Raw genomic sequence first — 18397 nt, 5'->3', positions numbered from 1 at the left:
ATAATAATATGAAGAATAATAATTTGATAATTATCAAAATAATACAGTCTCCAATAGCATGATCCAGTAAATTTACAAACAGCATTATAGCAATGTGGAGGAAACATTAATGGTGCAAAAGGGTATAGAATAATCATATAACATCATTATAATAAGAAGCAAATGTTAATTGTCCAAGGCTATTCCAAATCATCCTATAATACTTATCATATAGTTAAGTTTTAAATTTAGATGCGAAATTAAAATTCAATTATATTCAAGATGTTAATACATTTTGATCTTCAATTTTAAAAATAAATTAATATAGTTATTTTAATTCAAATATATTAATTATTTTTAATGTTAATTGAGATTGACATTTGAACTAGTAACTCACACGTCAATCTAAAACGTTATTTACATATAAAAATATTAAATACAATTGAATTAAAAAGATTATATTTATTCATTTTTAAAATTTAGAGATTAAAAATATATTTAAGTCTAAAAAAATCATTATTTTCCTAATATTTACGTCAATATATACCAAGCTTCCTCTAAGATGAAATGCAAGTTTGTAGAAAACATCAAATGACAAAAAGTTAAAGATATTCAAAACTCGTGATTGTCTAAGCGTAAGTATATTATGTTCAATTAATATGCAAAAGGATTAGTATATAACATTACACTAAATGAATTTCATTAATCAATAGACCCTACAATAAAGAGCAAACAAAATATAACAACTTTCAATATATATCTTCCAAACGCACATTCCTCACATAACAATAATCAATGAAACATGTCCTTCATATAATGTTTATTGTTTCTATATGAGGTCGAGTCACCTAATCTAGCACACTTTCTATCGCTTCCGTCCAGTCTCCCCTGGATTCTTTCCTCCGTTGTCTAAGTTTCGTCCGTCTAGTCCGCCTAGGAGAGTACCTGTTAAAGGTGCTCCAATGTTTAAGTTAGTAATGGTCCGATTCGTAGTTTAAACGCAACAATAAATGCGTAATTAATGAATCTGTCTAACTCTACCCTTTGACATGTATTTATAGTTTTGGTCGTGGACCTTAGATTAGCAAAGCCTTAATCACGGCTTAATCCATAACTCAATCATCCTTAACTAGCATTTTACCTTAATCATGTTCGGAGACCTACCTGTCACGACCGTCCGTTTTGAATGTTTGTCAGGTATCGTCCGTCTTGGGTCTTTGTCAAGTACCGTCCAGGAATCATCTAGTACATTTATCAAATTTAAAACTAAAAGACTTAGGATTTAAAAAAATATAATGAACAAAAACTTACAATTCAATTGACTATTAGTTCTTGAATTCTTTATATACACCCTTAAACCATGAGTTTTAGAAATGCTATATCTCAATGCATTTTCACTCATCCTTATTTATCTCATTTTCTTTCCAATGTTTTTGCCATTAATGCTTAACATACATTCTTCCTAAAAAACAAAATAAAAGGATTCACATGATTAGTAATGTAAAAAAAAATGTTTATAATTTGGACGTTTTGCAATCTCCCTTTCAAGATTTTGTTTTTCCAAATCATTTATCATTCTCGTGGCTTTCTCTCATTTATTTGTTCTATTTTTCTTTCCTTTTTGCCTCTTTTCTTTGTCATAATCTTTGTTCTATTTTGGTGAAGTTTATCAAACTTTCACTTTATTTCTATACATTCTCTTTCACCACCGGAGATGGAATGAGAAGATCTCGAATTTATTATCGAACGCTATTGTCAATTTGCATCTCCAAAACTTAATTCAACATTTATGACAAAATCATAGAATAAATCTCCTTTTTTTAAAGACATTTTTCTTCAAAACAATATTAGTAAAACAAAATAAGACAAAGAAACAAAATAAATGGTTAGAAGTAATAAATGAAATATGCACCTCTCCACTCACTAAATATTTACACTCAATTCACTTTTCCACAAGGGACTTGAATTATTAAAGTTCAAATCTTCCTTCTCCTTTATTATTGGAAATATAGGATTTACATTTTTATTTTTATTTGAATTTGATGATAATTTGTCGTAAACATAGTCCTATATAGCATTTGTAAAAACACATTTGAGATATATAAAATTGATAGTATTTTCAAAAGAAACATTCTTAGAGTTTTATCTTGATTTATAGAAGTCAATCAACGATTCAACAATTAGAGCTTTTTTTTGAAGAAGCATATAATTATCTTCTACAAATAGCATATCAATCTTTGGAGGAGCATATAATTATGATTTTCTTATTTTCTGTTATTCACTGGGACATATGTTGATAGTTCCTTTTCTCGCTCTTAAGTATCATATCACAAAGGAAAGGGTTTGATGAGGAAGGAGAGAATAGATGGTGGAAAGGGAGATTGAAGGTAGAAAAGTGAAGATAGGTAAATGGTAGGAGGAAATGTGAAGAGACCAATGTTGTAAACAATACTCTAAACGAAGGTAGGTTCCACCATAGTCCATTAACAGTAGGAGGGTCAAAAGAAAATGAGCGTAGGTGTTGGAAAGGGACACCCAAGTCCAACAGTTTAACACAAAAATCGTAAGGACAAAAGAAAAAGCCTATGGAGCACTAAGTGACCCCCATCGATTATTATGTCGTTTAGAGTGTGCATACCGACCACCACTAGGATCAGGATCGCAAATCTACAAATCATTATTGTCTTAGAATTCATTGTTATGTTTGACGCTGGTAAAAATTTATACCATTACATACAAAATCTTAAATTGTTTAAACCACAACCATGAATCATGGCCAAGGTAACCACCATAATTCTGACTTTCTCCTTAACTTTTTTCTTTCTTTTATACAATTATAACGAAATTTTTATATGGGAGGGAATTATGTGAATGGATTCTGGGGTCAAAAGCAAACCTACCCATTCCAACTTAATAATCATGAAAATATTCTCATCATAATAATTTTGCCTCGTTTTTCAGGGATACAAGCAAATGTTCACTACAGAAGCTAGCAAACAGTTCGCCCATAACATATAGAGGCAATGTAGAGATTCTTGGCCCATTTTTCCTGCACAAACATCAAACTATATATTAATACCTAGCGGGGGCAAATCCTACACAATCAGCAGCAGTACCACATATCACAAAAATCATACAGAAATCTTTGTATTATTTTGATAAGTTCTTCTCTAGGTTAATCATTCCCAACAAAGCTATCAGTACTCTCCAGATCCTCAGATGTTAATTGTCTCCAATAAAAAAAATTGAAAGACGACCAAAAACCTCGAGAGGAAAACCAAAAAGGAATAACAGCAGTGGCGCACCATAGAAAACTGTTAAGATTTTAATTTCCTTTTTTTATCATTAAAAAGAATAAGGTTCACAAATCACTGTAATTTCAGATACTTTTATTCGTTTAACAAGTTGGATTTAGTTTAACCATATTCATAATTGTCCAATTAAATTAACAAATAATCAAAACCTAAATGGATTGGCAAACACCAACATGCATGCTAAAACTGCGCAGATACCAAACATAAAATTAATATAACTGGAAATTACCTTAACATGGGTACTAGGAAAAGCAGATGTACGAAGCGTCTCCTGAGTTTCATCAAGCAATTTCCGCTTTGGTATGCTCAGTATGAAGGCTGCCTGGTCACTGGTAGCAGCCATAGAAGTAATCCGATAACCATTCTCCCATCGACGATGGATTCCTTCACTTGGATACAAAAAGTCAATCTCCACAACCTTGCATCATCAAACGAAAAAAAAAAATACAATCAGCGTTTAAAATATTCATACAATACCGAAAATTAGTGGTGAAAAGATTTAGATACCTGATCAGAATACCCAGAATTCCTGGACATGACAACACCCCAGCGGCTGCCAGCAGTAGTCATTGAGGTAACATGGAATCCTTCTTTCCACTTCTTGTTTATCCATTTGAAAGGAAATGATTCACTGACTTTGTATGACTGCTGCGTATAAGGAGTTCCTAAAGCAAGGATTCAAACACGAGACAACAAACAGAAAGTCATTTAGTTTGAAGAACAGTTGATATTTCTTTCATTCAATAAAATAAACGGGGTAAAACAAAAGTAACCCTCCTGTAAACTATTTAAAAGTTTCTTTTGGAGCTTCTTTAACTAAAGTTTTTGGAAGAAAAGTTCATTTTCATTACGTAGCAATTCAATTGCATATAGGTTAAAAAGACTGAACATATGGCATGAAAACCACCATGCGAACAAGGAGAGAATCAATGTCTTCTATAATGCAACACAAGGAGAAGTTTAAATTGATGTTAAAAATAACACATTGCAGTGAATGCAGCCTTGCAAGTTAATATTACTCAAGACACAATAATTGGCATCACAACCCCCATGCAAACAAAAAACGATATATTCAAAAGTTCAAATCAACTACCGCATAAAAGATTGTAAAATGGGACAACAATATTTTTAATTCAAAAATGGGTGCCATGGGTCATGGTGGCCAAATGGGGCGCAATAAGTAAACAATGGCAAAGCATAAAGATTTACGCCAGGCTTTTCAAAGTAAATATATAAACCTTTGGACATGACAACCAAGGAACTCCCATTAACTGCACCAGCGATTGCACTGATGTAGTAATTTTTCTCCCATTGCTCCATTATCCAATCCTAAAAGATCAAAATACCAGTAATTCAGCACAAAGACATCAATTATTTAACTCATACATATTTATATTTATTTAACAAAAAATGAAATATATAAAGCAAGGAAGAGAAAACACGCCTTGTGCAGGAAGGCCAGAGATAACTCATAAACTTGTGAAGAAAAACCTGTTCCTGCATCCATGATTAGTGCCCATAAATTTGCTGCAGAGGCTACACAGCTTATATACAACCCATCCTCAATACCCTTGTCGACATGTTGTCGGAGCCTAGTGTCTGCAACATTATAGTGATATCTACAACAAAGAAAATGTTATTTAAGACAAGATCAAGAAAAGTAAACACTTTTTAAATGAATATGCCAATGCGTATGCTGGGCAATCTAACTTGTATACGTTTACTCCTTTTAAGATAATTACCACACATAATAGTAACTAAAAACCATTACTGCTTTTATGGAAATGGAGCGCAATAAGTATAAAAGCAATAGACAGAAAAAATCCATAAACCTAAAATCAAGTAATAAGTAGGTTCATTTAAAGAACTAAAGGTTCCTAAAATTGTAAGTATAACCCGGGATAAGTAGTTAAAAATAAGGTAGTTTGAAAATACTAAATTCATTTAAAGTAAAACTATTTAAAGGATTAAAAGTTCCAAAAATTCTAAATTGTATAGGGGGGTAGGGGAGCAGTATAAGAATAATATTTACTCAAGATCATGAAATTCAGGGTGAAATCTTTTTAGGTTTAATTTACAAAATGTCCTTCAGACTAGTTCTTACACAAGATTATTGAACTTTCCTAAACAATGTCAGGTTGCACACCTTTGTGCTTTCGTGGAAAATGATTCCTTAGTTTGCTCTTTCTACTCCTATATTTATTGGCATTCTGATTCTGATGCCATTGGCCAACTAGGCAATATTGTTTCATTCTATTGCTAGGTCATAATGACAGAATTTGACACTTCAACACGCATAGATATATAGCTGACTTCTTATGGCCTCACAGATGAGTCAAATTATGGGAAGCCCAAACCCAATAGTCAGGAATGGAAAATTCCTGAACCATGACACATTTTTAAAAGCAAAAAGAAAGAACGCCCCAAGTCAAGCAACAACACTCATTGCTCGGACATCAAAGCAAGAAAATTTTATGACTTAACACATAATCTGGAACATCATTAAGAACAAAGCCAGACAAAGGATGATGTAATAACTACCTCTGCTTCATGGGACGACGTGCATTATACACTGATATCCATTGAGTAGCAGGACTCCCCAATCGAACTTTCTTCTTAGGTTGTTCATCTTCTTCAAGATTTATAAGCATCCTACCTCTTTTCTGACCAACCTATTTATACAAGATGTTTAGCATTTGTAAACACACTGCAATCATCAAAAATAGATGATACTGTATTAACCCCCTAAAAAAGAAATATAAAAATAGCCACCTTTAAAGCTCCATCTATTCTGATAGGTCTCAATGGAGTGCATGGTTCAATCAAGCTTTCAAAAAATGATATAAGCTTGGAATAATTTGGCTCCTCATCAAATCTCATATTAGTAACAGCTTCAAGAAACTGCTTAAATGGTGCAGGACAGAAGCAACACATCAACTCCGGGGAAGTGGCCATCTTTTTCTTACAAACAAGAAAGCTTTTATTGTCACCCTGTACATTTGGTCAATAGAGAGAAATTATATCACATACAAAGAAACCTCTAAGAAGCAAGAACCAATATAAAACAAGATACTAAGAACAGCACCTGATAACCCTGCCATGGTAATCTCCCTTTTATGAGAAATATTAGGGTGTATGCAAGAGACTCGAGATCATCTCTTCGACTTCCAGTTCTACCCAAATGAGCGTGTACACTAGCATACCTTATCGTTCCCCTGCACAAAAAGGCATATTATAGATATGTAAAAAAAAAATATAGCGACACAAACAAAAGCTTGAGACCCATAAGATTTACAAACCTGAAAATATCAGGTCTCTGGTCATAATCAACATGTAGACCAGACGATGCATCCTTCCATCTAGAAGCTGAAGAAAATGCATGGCATGGACATTTATGAGCCATGAAAATATGAAGTAACTCCAAATAATTAAGAACTATAGGTGAAACGGAGAGTCAAAACCAAAGAAAACAACAAGTATGAAAGAAAAAACATACCTAGACCAAGATCAATAAGATATAGTTTCTTATCATCAGCAGATCCGGGCTGGCCAAGCAGAAAGTTTTCTGGTTTCACATCCCCATGAACAAACCTGATTCCATGGTATGAGTTCCATTAAAAAGATCATTAGTCATGACAAAGTCAAAATGAATGAGAATCTTAGGATAGACAGGACAGAAAAAACTATCACACGCATTTACCCTTTCAAGTGGAGCTTCTCAAGAATTGATATAGCCTCTACTGCAATGCATGCAGCCATACTCGGAGACATTCTGTTCAGAACAAAAAAGTTAACGGGCAAATGTGCGAAGCATTTAAGTAAATTGGGCTAATAAGGAAGAATTTGAATCTTACGATTGGCCAAGAGAATTCCATACATCCCAAAGACTGGGCCCAAGCATGTCCATGACCTGAAATAAATTGTTTTACTTTAGACAATAAAGAGAAAATCAATATACGCTGACACAGGAAACTGCAAACTATATCTTACCAAAATATAGAAATCTCCTTGTCGGCCCTTGTAATGAACCCAGGGAATTCCATAACAGCCATTCAGAGTACTTTTCAATGTAAAAAAATACAAGTGAGAATTACATAGTATCATTAGATCAATTGAAGCTAAAAATACATTTTCTTGATAATCATGAACAAACACAAAAGGCAGATTACTCACCTGTAAACTTGCCACTCATAAGGAGGTCCATAATTGCAACCTTTACTGTTTCTGTGCTCAAACTTAAGTGCAACCTGTAAAAAAGGTCAAAAAAGGAAAAACAATGTACCGTTCAGCATAGGCTCACTAATACTTCATTAAATCCTTAAAGAGATTGAAATCCCGAGTAATACCTCAACCGCATCAGGACCTGTTCGATCAGAGCCACCACCAGTTACCCTTCGACCAACATAAACTTGACCAAAACCACCCTTACCCAATTTCCTTTCTATCTTATATATAGGAGAGTTACCAACTTGTACCTGCAATTAATAAGAAAGTATTCACCTCAAATAAAGTAACAAGGTACGCCAAAATCTTTATAACTAAAAACAATAACTGCAATGGAGTCTGGAATAAGTGGGAAACATAATAAACATTACTCTAAATATGTACAAGAAAACATCTATTACCAAACTCAAATCTTCTCCTGAACGGCCAAATTAACACTAATTCAAAATATCAACAAAACAAAAAAAAGCAAGAAATGCAATAAATATTGTAATATAACCATTATATCCAGCCCCAGCATACTTGTTAAGATTAAAGAAGTTAGCAGTTGTAACTATTATTTCTGAAAATAGCACCATTAAGAAAACAAAATTATATTTGGAAAGTAAATAATGCTATCCAGGAGAGTATCATTCAAATAGGGTATACCCTCTCAGGGACAGGAGTTGTGCTGGGTTCTTCCTCAGCTACAGCCACCTTATCTGCACTTCCACCCTCCATCGCAATGTTATTATTGGCCACTACCTCTACGTGATTGTAAATGGGTTCTGGAGCCCCTAAAGCAACGGGTTCAGGTAAAACTTCACAAGGTTCAGGGTCCAGATCAATCAATCTTGCTCCACGGCCTCTACCAGCTGCAGTTCGCCTTGTGGGTACAGCTGGTGAAGGCCCTTTGCCTACAGCTGTGGCATTACCACCTCTTCCTCTTCCACCTCCAACTCTCCTCCTAGTTCGATTCTGAGCAGGTTGTGCCCAATTCTCTCCTTGCTCAACAGGTAGTGGACCAGTCTGAAGATCTCCAAGCCTTTTCGACCTTCTAGCTCCACTTCTCAACTCTGGCATCCTCTCCCCATTCAAATCATAGCCCACTTGAGTATCGCCCAACGAATGGTAAAATTCCTCTACAATGACAAAATCAAAGCAAACAGACAAATGAGACTGAGAAACCTTTTTAGCAACAAGAACATAACCTCCTCATGATCAACTGAAAAATTATAAAGACGAGAAAATATCTACGGAACCAGCCTCAGTCAGCCATCAGATAACAACATAAAGAAAGTAGCGTACTGAAAAAGCAGTAGATACCAAGAAAAAAAAGATTCCATTTTCAGCAAAATATACTCCACAACCAAAAGAATGTCCCTAAAAGCATACAAAGAAACCCGTCACTTTATGCATTCCAAATTCAACGCTCACTCCTTATATCATCATTGTCGGTCAATATCTTAAACTATTTCACAGAAAACCAAGAACACAAAAGAATCCAAAACATAAACCACAAACAAGTTCTTATCCTAATCTCCATAATCAAAACAGATGACACAAACTCCAAAAAACTCAACCGATTGCTTCATCCGAAACGCCGGCACCACTAAAAACGAAAAAGCTCAAACCAGATTGAACACTCAAGGAGCAAAACCAACAAATCTTCAATCAGATCATTAAAAAATCATAAATATTTAAAAAAAAAATCACAAAAATTAAAAAAAAAAATCCCCCAACCGTCATCGCACACACTCACCGGCAACATCTATCTCAGACCGATTCACACCAAAGAAAAAGTCCAGAAATTAAAATAAAATAAAATAAACATAGATATTCCAAAGTCTGCAGAAAAATAAAAGGAAAACAAACCTCACAGATCGATCTGGCAAGCTGCGGAAATGGAAGGATCGGGGAGCGATTGACGTAGGGGCGAAAAGCGAGGGCGATCGAAGTGAAGATCGTGAAGGAAGGAGTGAGGAATGAGCCGAAAATGCGTAATGGTGGAAGAGGAAAAGGTGGAGGAGGCTTTGAAAGAGTGAGGGGAAGGAAAGTACGGCTAAAGCATCGTGATGGAGAAATTTAGGGTTCAAAGGGAAGACGAAGAAGAAGAAGAAGAAAGAACGGTTCGTGAGAGTATATTAGGTGGATGAAGATATGGGTTACCCTCTTTTGGTTTTTGTTATCTCTGCTTCTCTTTTCTTTTTCTTTTTTTTTTCTTTTCAAAGAGAGAATGCGGTAATGGTGAGTTTATTGTTGTTGGTTTTGTACGTGTGGGTTTGTGTGAGAAACTGTTTCTTTTGTGTTTTATTTATACACCATGCAATGCAAGTGTGCCCTCATTCGCACCAAAACGATATTACAACATTTTTATTTTTATTCTATTTCTAATTATCAGTTTCCTTTTTTTTCTTTCATAAAATATATCCGTTTCTTGCAATTCAAATATTTTTTATTTTTAAATATTTTCTTTGACTTTTCATGCTACTGCAGTTTCAAAGTCTGATAATTGGCCGATTCACATGTATGCATGAATGTATAAAGATAGAAAACGGTATTACAATAATTATATTATGTGGGGTTTGATTTAATTCTCAACTTTAGTTAATCAATTAATCTCTTTCTTCTTTTAACTTTTTATCTTAATTGCCTCTGCATTATTATCAGATCATTTATTTATTCAAAACACTGAGAGAAATAAAATTAAAAAAATAAGTTAGGGGTTAGATTGTGTGAGAATCATCTTCATCTTCATTTTCTATCAGATTTTGTATTTATTTTGGTGTATTTTGTTTTAGAAAATAATTCGAGTAATAATAATTGGGAAATTATTCACCCGTTAGAGACTAGCTAGGTTATGAATGAATGACTGTTGTTTTAGATGAATAATAACGTTATGATCTTGTAGAATATGTCTTTCTTTATTTGTTATCTATGTATTTATCTGTTTAATTTTATGCTAAGATAATTCCGTAAAAAATATTATTTAGTACAAATTATTTGGAAGTTTTGTAATCATGGATCAAAATTAAATTTTCAAAATAAAATCAATGGTTTTAATTGCATTCAATAAAGAATTAAATAGCTGACATTAATATTATTCATATATTGATAATTAATATTTGTTTTAATGATTTTACGTAGTGTCTGTTATTTATTACCAGTTTTCTTTTGAACAAATAATTAAGGATAGAAATTAAATAATAAATTATTACTATTATATTATATATTTATAAAACGCGTATCAGTTTACACTATCTTTAAATTTAATTTAATTCAAATCATAAATAACGTTATAAATAAGTATAGTCATATTTGCATGATTGTGTTATTTTTATTCACGAATTAATTTTGAAAATTCAATATTTGCATGATTGTTAAACTATGATTTGACAACATAATATGATATTTATAGATTTTAAAAAAAATCACGAGGACTTCAAATGTTTGAAAATAAAAAACGAAGTGTAAAGAGAATCAATATCACCCACACATTTTTAGTTAAAAATTAGACAGTTCAATCTGATTTATTTCGTGAGTCACTAATTTTATAATCCAACTTAATTCATTACCGTGATTCACTCATAATATTTTTTCTTTCAAATTACTTTATATATTTATTAATTATGAATCAATCAATTAAAATTTAGTCAATTCAATCTAGTTTAATCTGATTCACAAAATTTAGTCAATTCAATCTAGTTTAATCTGATTCACTTTGTGACGAGTCATTAATTTTATAATTCTCATTCGAGTTGGGTGGGTTTACTTATAATATTTTGTTTTCCAATTTATTTTATATATTTATTAATTATTTAAAAATAAAAGTAAAAATGTCAAAGTGGACCAATCTTATTCACACAGTTGAGTTAAAAATGAGTCATTTCAATTTAATTTACTTTTTGGTGAATCGATAATTTTATAACTTAACTCGAATTAACATGAACTGTGAGTCCACTTATAATGTTTTTGCCTTTCAATTTATTTAATATATTTATCATAATATAATTAAAATATATTAATTCAACTTACTTTTATAATAATACAATCATTATTTAACAAACAAATAAATTAAACATTTAAATTATTTAAATATTATTGAATAATATTTTAATATTTAAGGACATCAGATTGTCAACCATATAATTAATAATAGTAAATAATTATTATATAAAACTTATGAAAAAAGATAAAAAAAATAAATAAAAGGTTGTTATTGTTGAATAATGGGTCAAGCCATTTTGAACCCAAATCAAATCTTTTAATTGAAGTAAATCAAGTTCAATTTAATTCATATTTAAATAAACTTTTTTTTCCAACTCAACAAAACTCGTAAACCATATTAACTCACAAATTTCAACTTATTTTAAACTATCTATATAAAAGTGTAATATATCTTATTTGTTTATAAAAAAGGCAAGACTTTATAAAGAAAAAATACTCTACAAATTATTTTTTGACCGTAATAAATTAACAATAGTTAAGATAAAATATTACTATTATTATTATAACAATAATATAAGAGTGATCATAACGCATAATTTATAAGTGTATGTAAAAGGAATATGTTGTTTTATGGAACATATTCTATATTTTATTTTATTTATATATTATTTAGTGTATGGTATGTCCCGTTTAGTAAATGAATTAGTCGGACGGTCAACCACTCAGACAACTAAAGGTGATATTTTTATCATATTAATTGAGCAATCGAAATGACATTTTTACCAGTAAAACCGAACAATCAAGGTGGAACAACTTAAAACAAAAAATCATTCTAATTAAACTCGTAATCAATATTACTAGAGTTTAGGTCGAAATTAGGTTAACTATAATGAAAAACTCATTACAAAAGTTGTAAACAGAGGTCCAAGGTAAGGTGTTAAGTTAGACATTAATTACTATTTATTACCTAACCTTTGGACCAAAGTAACTTTAGCATCGAAAAATCTTTGACAAATACTCATTGATGGTGTTGGTGAACAAGAAAGCTTGGAGCAAGGAGCACTAAACGACCAATCCTTAGAAACAGATTGATCGACCCTACATACTAAAGCATTTTGGCATCCACCATGGGACCGATCGACGACTTTCTAAACTCACATTGTGACCACAAGGAACATGATAAGCAATGTCATCATGGAAGAAGCTTTAAAGTACTAATTGGACTTGAGGGAGATTATGAGTGATGAGTGCATATTTATGCTCTCATTTAGCCTTTAATATTGGATTCTTAATTGTTCTTTATACTTTAAAAGAATGTTTTAATTAGGATTTGTTATAATTGGGATTATTGAGCACCATATAGAAAAACATCTTAAAAATAACTTTTTATTTGCATAAATGTTCTTAGGATATTTTGAGGTGTGTTAATGCAGTTGTAGCTAAGTTAAGTTTATTGAGGTGTGAAAATAAATTGGTTAAAGTTTGATGACACCTTAAAGATAAATCCAATAATAGAAAATAATCAATACTACAAGAAGTCAAGTCAAGCATTGCATGAAGAAGACAAGAAAAACATGAAAAAGTGGAGAAATTTGGCTAAGCTAGGAAGAGAGAACCAACAACAAAAAAAGGACCTTGCGATTTTCTCTATTTTTTCTATAAAAAAAGCTTTGATAATTGATAAATGTTTATGATAAAAGATAATTTGGAAACATATATCTTTGAATATTTTATTTGATATTTTTAAATAATTAACTTATTTAACTATATCAATAAATATCAAAAGATAATATTTGTCAAATTTTTTGAAATCTAATAAAGACTTTCTCAAATATTTTTTGAAGATATTGGATTATTTAGAAGGTAATTGGAGGATATTACATTATCATTAAAATTACAACAATAGAAAAACATGAAACAAATCCCAATCCAATTTCTATATAAAGAGACTTAGGGAAACAGATTAAGGGAACTTAGGAATCCTTTGGGGGCCTAATTTATTCCTCTCTTCTCTCATGTTCTTCACCCTCTCTTTTTTATTTTCATGTTATTTCTATATTCCATGGAGTGTTAAGCCTCTGAAGTTGATTTTGCTGTAATTTCTTAATTGGATTATGAGGTTAGATAGATAAATTTGTTTCTTCTTTTAATTTTTGTTGTAATTTATATTTCTCTATGTCTTTTATCTCTTAATCAAGTAAAACTAATGATTTTTACATTGTAACAAGTTAGCATGATGTTAAATCTTCATAATACATCAATCATATGAGTCTAAAGGTTTTTAATTTTAATTGAGAATTTACTTTAATTAAAGTTATAAACTTTCATGTGATTGAATGAGTTTTTTTCCAATAATTGAGAATGTACTTTGGTTAAAGGTGAAAAATTTAACAAGAATTAATCAAGAATATAATTTGGTTAATTAGTTTTTTACTTGATATAAGAGGTAAAATAATAGACATGATAGACATAGTAATATTTAATTGAGAATATACATTGGTTAAATTTACTATGATTAATTTATAAAGTTTTTGCTTTTAATTTAGAATATACTTTAGTTAATAGTGAGAATACCTACAAATTAATTGAGAATTTACATAATTTGAAAATCTAAGACATACCTACAAATTAATTGAGAATTTACATAATTTGAAAATCTAAGACAATAATTAATTGAACAATAATATTTAGATAACCAATGATGAATCCTATTTTGAAAAGGCAGTGAAATCAACCTATTTTCTTTGTCTTTATTTTTATCTTTTTAAATCTTTTAATAAATTTATTTCTTTCTATCTTTTTTTATTTAATCTTTTATTTATCTTTATCTTCTTTATTATTTTTATTTTACTAACCCTTTTTGTAAAGTTTTTTTCAGAACTAATTTGTTAAAAATCAATTTTGTGTTTGTTGGGAAGATGATTTAGAGTTAAGAATCAATCTTAGTAATATTGAAGTTGTTATAGTTTAGTAGTATTACTTTGACGACGCCAATGACAACGTTATCAAATTTGGCATCGTTGTCGAGAAATATGGTTAGTATTTGTAATAGTTTTATTCTTGATTTTATTTATTGATTTTTATTTTTAATTTAAATACATCTAATTTAGTTTGAGTTTTTGTCTTTAGTTATTTTTAAATTGCTAGCAAAGTTTTTGTTTTTGTTTTAATTAAGATTTTTTTTTAGAAATATTTGAGATTAGTTGAAGAATACTCTAGCTAGGAAAGATTTGATTCTTAAATTGTTCGTTGTGATGCACCTCTCTTTCCTAGGAGTGGATCCAACAATAACTTATTTATTTCTTACTCGAAATATTTCTCCAAAGCAAGAACAAAGGGGAAAGAAGTAAAAAAAAGAGGAATAATTTCAGATGGATTGCGTTGTGCGTGACTCGAGCCAACTCGAGAGAATTTTATCAAATTGAATCGGAAGTTGAACGAAACTTGTGTAAGCTACGGAAAAGTTTGAAATTTGGGTGTTCTACTAAGAAAGCATCTTCAACATCTGAAGTCACTACAAAAACAATACCACCTTCATCTTCTTCAATTATAAACATATCTTCTGATCCTTCACCTGATCCAGACCTAAACACAATGGCCCAAAGAACCATCAGACAGTTAGCCACATCCAACAATACCATCATAAACACTAACATATAATATCCAAAGGAGGAGTGAGAGCTAAGAACTAACCTACTAAATGCCTTGCCAAAATTCCATGGGTTACCAAGGGAGAATCCACATAAACACTTAAGGTAGTTTCATATGCTATGTGAAAACTTTAGATCTCCTAGGATCACATCAGAAAACATGGAAATGAGAGCTTTCCCTTTTACTCTTCAAGGAGCAACTCAAGATTGGTGGTACTACCTTTCAACAATAATTATCATTTAGGAAACTATGAAAAGACTTTTCCTTGAAAAACATTTCCTTGCATCCCGAATGCTTACCTTTTATAGAGACTATTGGAATTAAGCAATGAGATAGAGAATCTCTTAGTAAGTATTGGGAGAGATTCAACAAACTCTATTCTTCATGTCCTCAACACCAAATACAAGAACATTCCCTCATTCAAAACTTTTATGAAGACTTGATTTCATCATACAGACAGTAGCCAAATGCTACAAGCAGAGGATATTTCCTTGGAAAAAAAAGTGGTTAATTACGTTTATGTTTATGATGAATAAAATTAAAATAAATTTCTAATTTCAAAAATCTAGATTCAAAATACTCTTCTATTTTACAAAACATTAATATGTTTACTACTATTTAAAACTTCCTTTATTCATGTACCCATCAACAAATGTATGCTAAACTTATTCAAGTATCATTTAAACAATTATATATTAATATTGAAATTACCAAATTTTCATTAATCTTTCATTGAAGGATGTGAACTTAGTCTAAATTTATATCTAATGCAAGTAGTTTGACCCATTATAATATTAACAAAATTTCAATAAAATTAAATAAAGAACTCATCAACTATTACTTTTTAATCCTAAAATCTTTTTAACTTATCACTTATAACTTAAAGCATGTAAGAACAACATTGACTAAATTTATAGTAACTTTTTTCTTTATTTTTTTATTGGGTTAATCAAATTTGGATGGTTTGGATTATGGATTTGTATTAAATTAAATTTTTTTAACAAAACAAATTATTGTTTTTTTGAATAAATATAGAAAAATTTTAACTAAAAAATTATATTTATAATTTTAGTAAGGATTATTAGAATGGAATGTGATTTTACATAATTTGTTAATAAATTTTAACATAATAGTATCGTATTAAAAGTAAAATTTAAATTTTTAAATATATTTATGAATTTATAAATAATAAAATATAAATTCATGTTGAGTTGGATATCTATAAAATTTTAATCTATTATTTGAATTGGATCGTAATTATCCATTTTAATCAATTTTTTTTATCTAACATTATTCGTTTATGTAATCCAACTTGATTATATGTTTAAATTTATTTTATATTTCAAATCTCTTTAAATTCATTAATGACATATCCCCGGGTCATGACCCAAGTACATTCAATAAGAGCTAAGGTCATTTATGTAAGGTGAAGAAAAACTTTTTCTCTTAGACTATCATGGAGCACCTCTAGTAGATTAAGAATATTTAGACCTTGTATTAAGGGTCAAGTAGTGCAATATTTCTTTATAGGCCTTGTATTAAGTGCCAAGTAGTGTAGGACTTTTGAAAAATCTTGCTTAAGTTGTAGAAAAATATTTGCACCTAGCTTAAGCTAACCTTGGGTGATTAGTTTTGAAACCCTGGCTTTGTGGAGGGTGTCCCACATGAGATACGGTATCCACATGACAAGCTCTTAGTGAAAAGTTTTCTTACAAAGGTAGTGGTCATGTGTCATTTTCCTAGTGAGAACTTTTGCTAAAGTGGCTTTCCACATGGCAAGCTCTTACTGGAGAGTTTTCTTACAAATGTAGTGGCCATGTGTCATTTTCCAAGTGGAGAAACTTTTACTAAACTAGCTTTCCACATTATACTCTATAAGTGGAGAGTTTTCCTAAAAGTTAAAGTGCCATATGTTAAGGTATCCTTCACCAAGATAAGATTTTAAAGGTTTGGTGTAAGGTGTCATTTTAGGGTTTTGGTTTACTTTGGAGACACCTTCATCTATAAATAGAAGAGTATCCCCCTTGTAAACCCACTTTGAGATTTGTAATGAAATGATACCAAAATTATTGAGTTATTTTTAACTTGTCTCTAAGTCATGGCTAGAGCATCCCATGAGGATCCTCTAGCCACCTATCTCTAAAGTTGGCCCAACCTCTCTAAAAGCACCATCAACCATCTTCATTCCACCACTTAAACCTCCAAATCGAGAGTAACCACCACTATCTTCATAGTTTTCGTGCCACTTTCACCTCCATAGCTTCATCTTCTTGTTTTGGCCCAACCTAGCTTGAGGAGGAGGTTATCATTTTGTATGAAGAGTTTTTTTTTCTACAAGACCTAAGTTCCTTGGTCCTACCTTCCATATATTTGTGTTGTTTGTATGCTTTTATATTTTTTTGAGTCTTTTTTCACTTATATGGTTCAGTTTTGATGTTTTGTGTAGTCATTCTTATTTTTAAATCCATTCATGTTGTTTAGAGTCATGTGTAGTCATTTTTATGTCATTTTCTCCTAGTTTGAGCTTGGCAAAAATTACAAAAAAATATGTTCAACTTGGATTCAAAACTGCAATATATACATCCATTTGAGTGCTTTTAGTTTGCATATTTGACTTCATACTTGTCATTGGACCATTGTCGAGTTCTTAGAGTTAAGTTTATCTTTTGTTTCTTTGAGTTTCATGCTCTATTTTGATTATAGTAGGTTTTTCTTCCATTTTGTGTCTCATGAACTTTTAAGCTTCCAAAAGAGTTTTCAAATCTGATTTGTGGTGTGTAGGGGTGTTTATGTTTGCTGAAAGCAAAAGAAAAAAGAACACACAAAAGGTACAAAAGAAAAAACACAAAAGTTGAAAAACAAAAGTATGTACAAGGGACCACTACCACTAACTTTCATGTTGATTTGGTGACTGTTTTTTACATGACAAATTGCCTCTGTCCAGCAGCTTGAGTACATGCATTTTATTCTAAAAGAGTGTCCATAGTACACTATTACTTCATTGCTTATGAAAACCATTTTCTACTCTAGTTATTTTGGTTTTTGTGTTCTATTGTAGTGTCTTTCTTTAGGTATTTTTTGTGTGTGTCTAATGTTTGTTCTTAAGCTTTATTTTCTTGATTGTCTTGTTTAACACTCTTGGATTTGTCTTACCATAACTCCTTTTAAAGATTTTTTTTTTCATTTTGACCTTTATTTGCCTTCTCATTGGATTTCTACCTCTCAGATTTATTTTGGTTTTTGGTATAAGAACTTCTTTGGAGGAAACTGAACCTAGAGATAGAATTTTGGGGGATTGGAGA

The 18397-nt window shown here is 30.9% G+C and overlaps 1 protein-coding gene across 1 annotated transcript; it reads right to left on the bottom strand.

Moving 5' to 3' along the window:
- Window positions 1–2863: 2863 nt before the first annotated feature.
- Window positions 2864–9788, bottom strand: LOC108329199 (casein kinase 1-like protein HD16). Its single transcript, XM_017563294.2, has 17 exons — window positions 9372–9788; window positions 8166–8638; window positions 7640–7768; window positions 7467–7540; window positions 7284–7353; window positions 7148–7203; window positions 6994–7065; window positions 6790–6884; window positions 6593–6659; window positions 6379–6508; window positions 6066–6284; window positions 5835–5965; window positions 4738–4912; window positions 4532–4622; window positions 3801–3958; window positions 3523–3711; window positions 2864–3028 (listed from the first exon to the last, which is right to left on the bottom strand). Exons 2-17 carry the CDS (start codon window positions 8577–8579, stop codon window positions 2969–2971), a joined length of 2130 nt encoding a protein of 709 aa, XP_017418783.1. The 5' UTR covers window positions 8580–8638; window positions 9372–9788; the 3' UTR covers window positions 2864–2968.
- Between the last annotated feature and the right edge of the window lie 8609 nt (window positions 9789–18397).

The sequence above is a fragment of the Vigna angularis genome, chromosome 2 (genome assembly GCF_016808095.1).
Source record: "Vigna angularis cultivar LongXiaoDou No.4 chromosome 2, ASM1680809v1, whole genome shotgun sequence".
Classification (NCBI taxonomy): Eukaryota; Viridiplantae; Streptophyta; class Magnoliopsida; order Fabales; family Fabaceae; genus Vigna; species Vigna angularis.
This window is presented reverse-complemented; position numbering and strand designations above follow the sequence as displayed.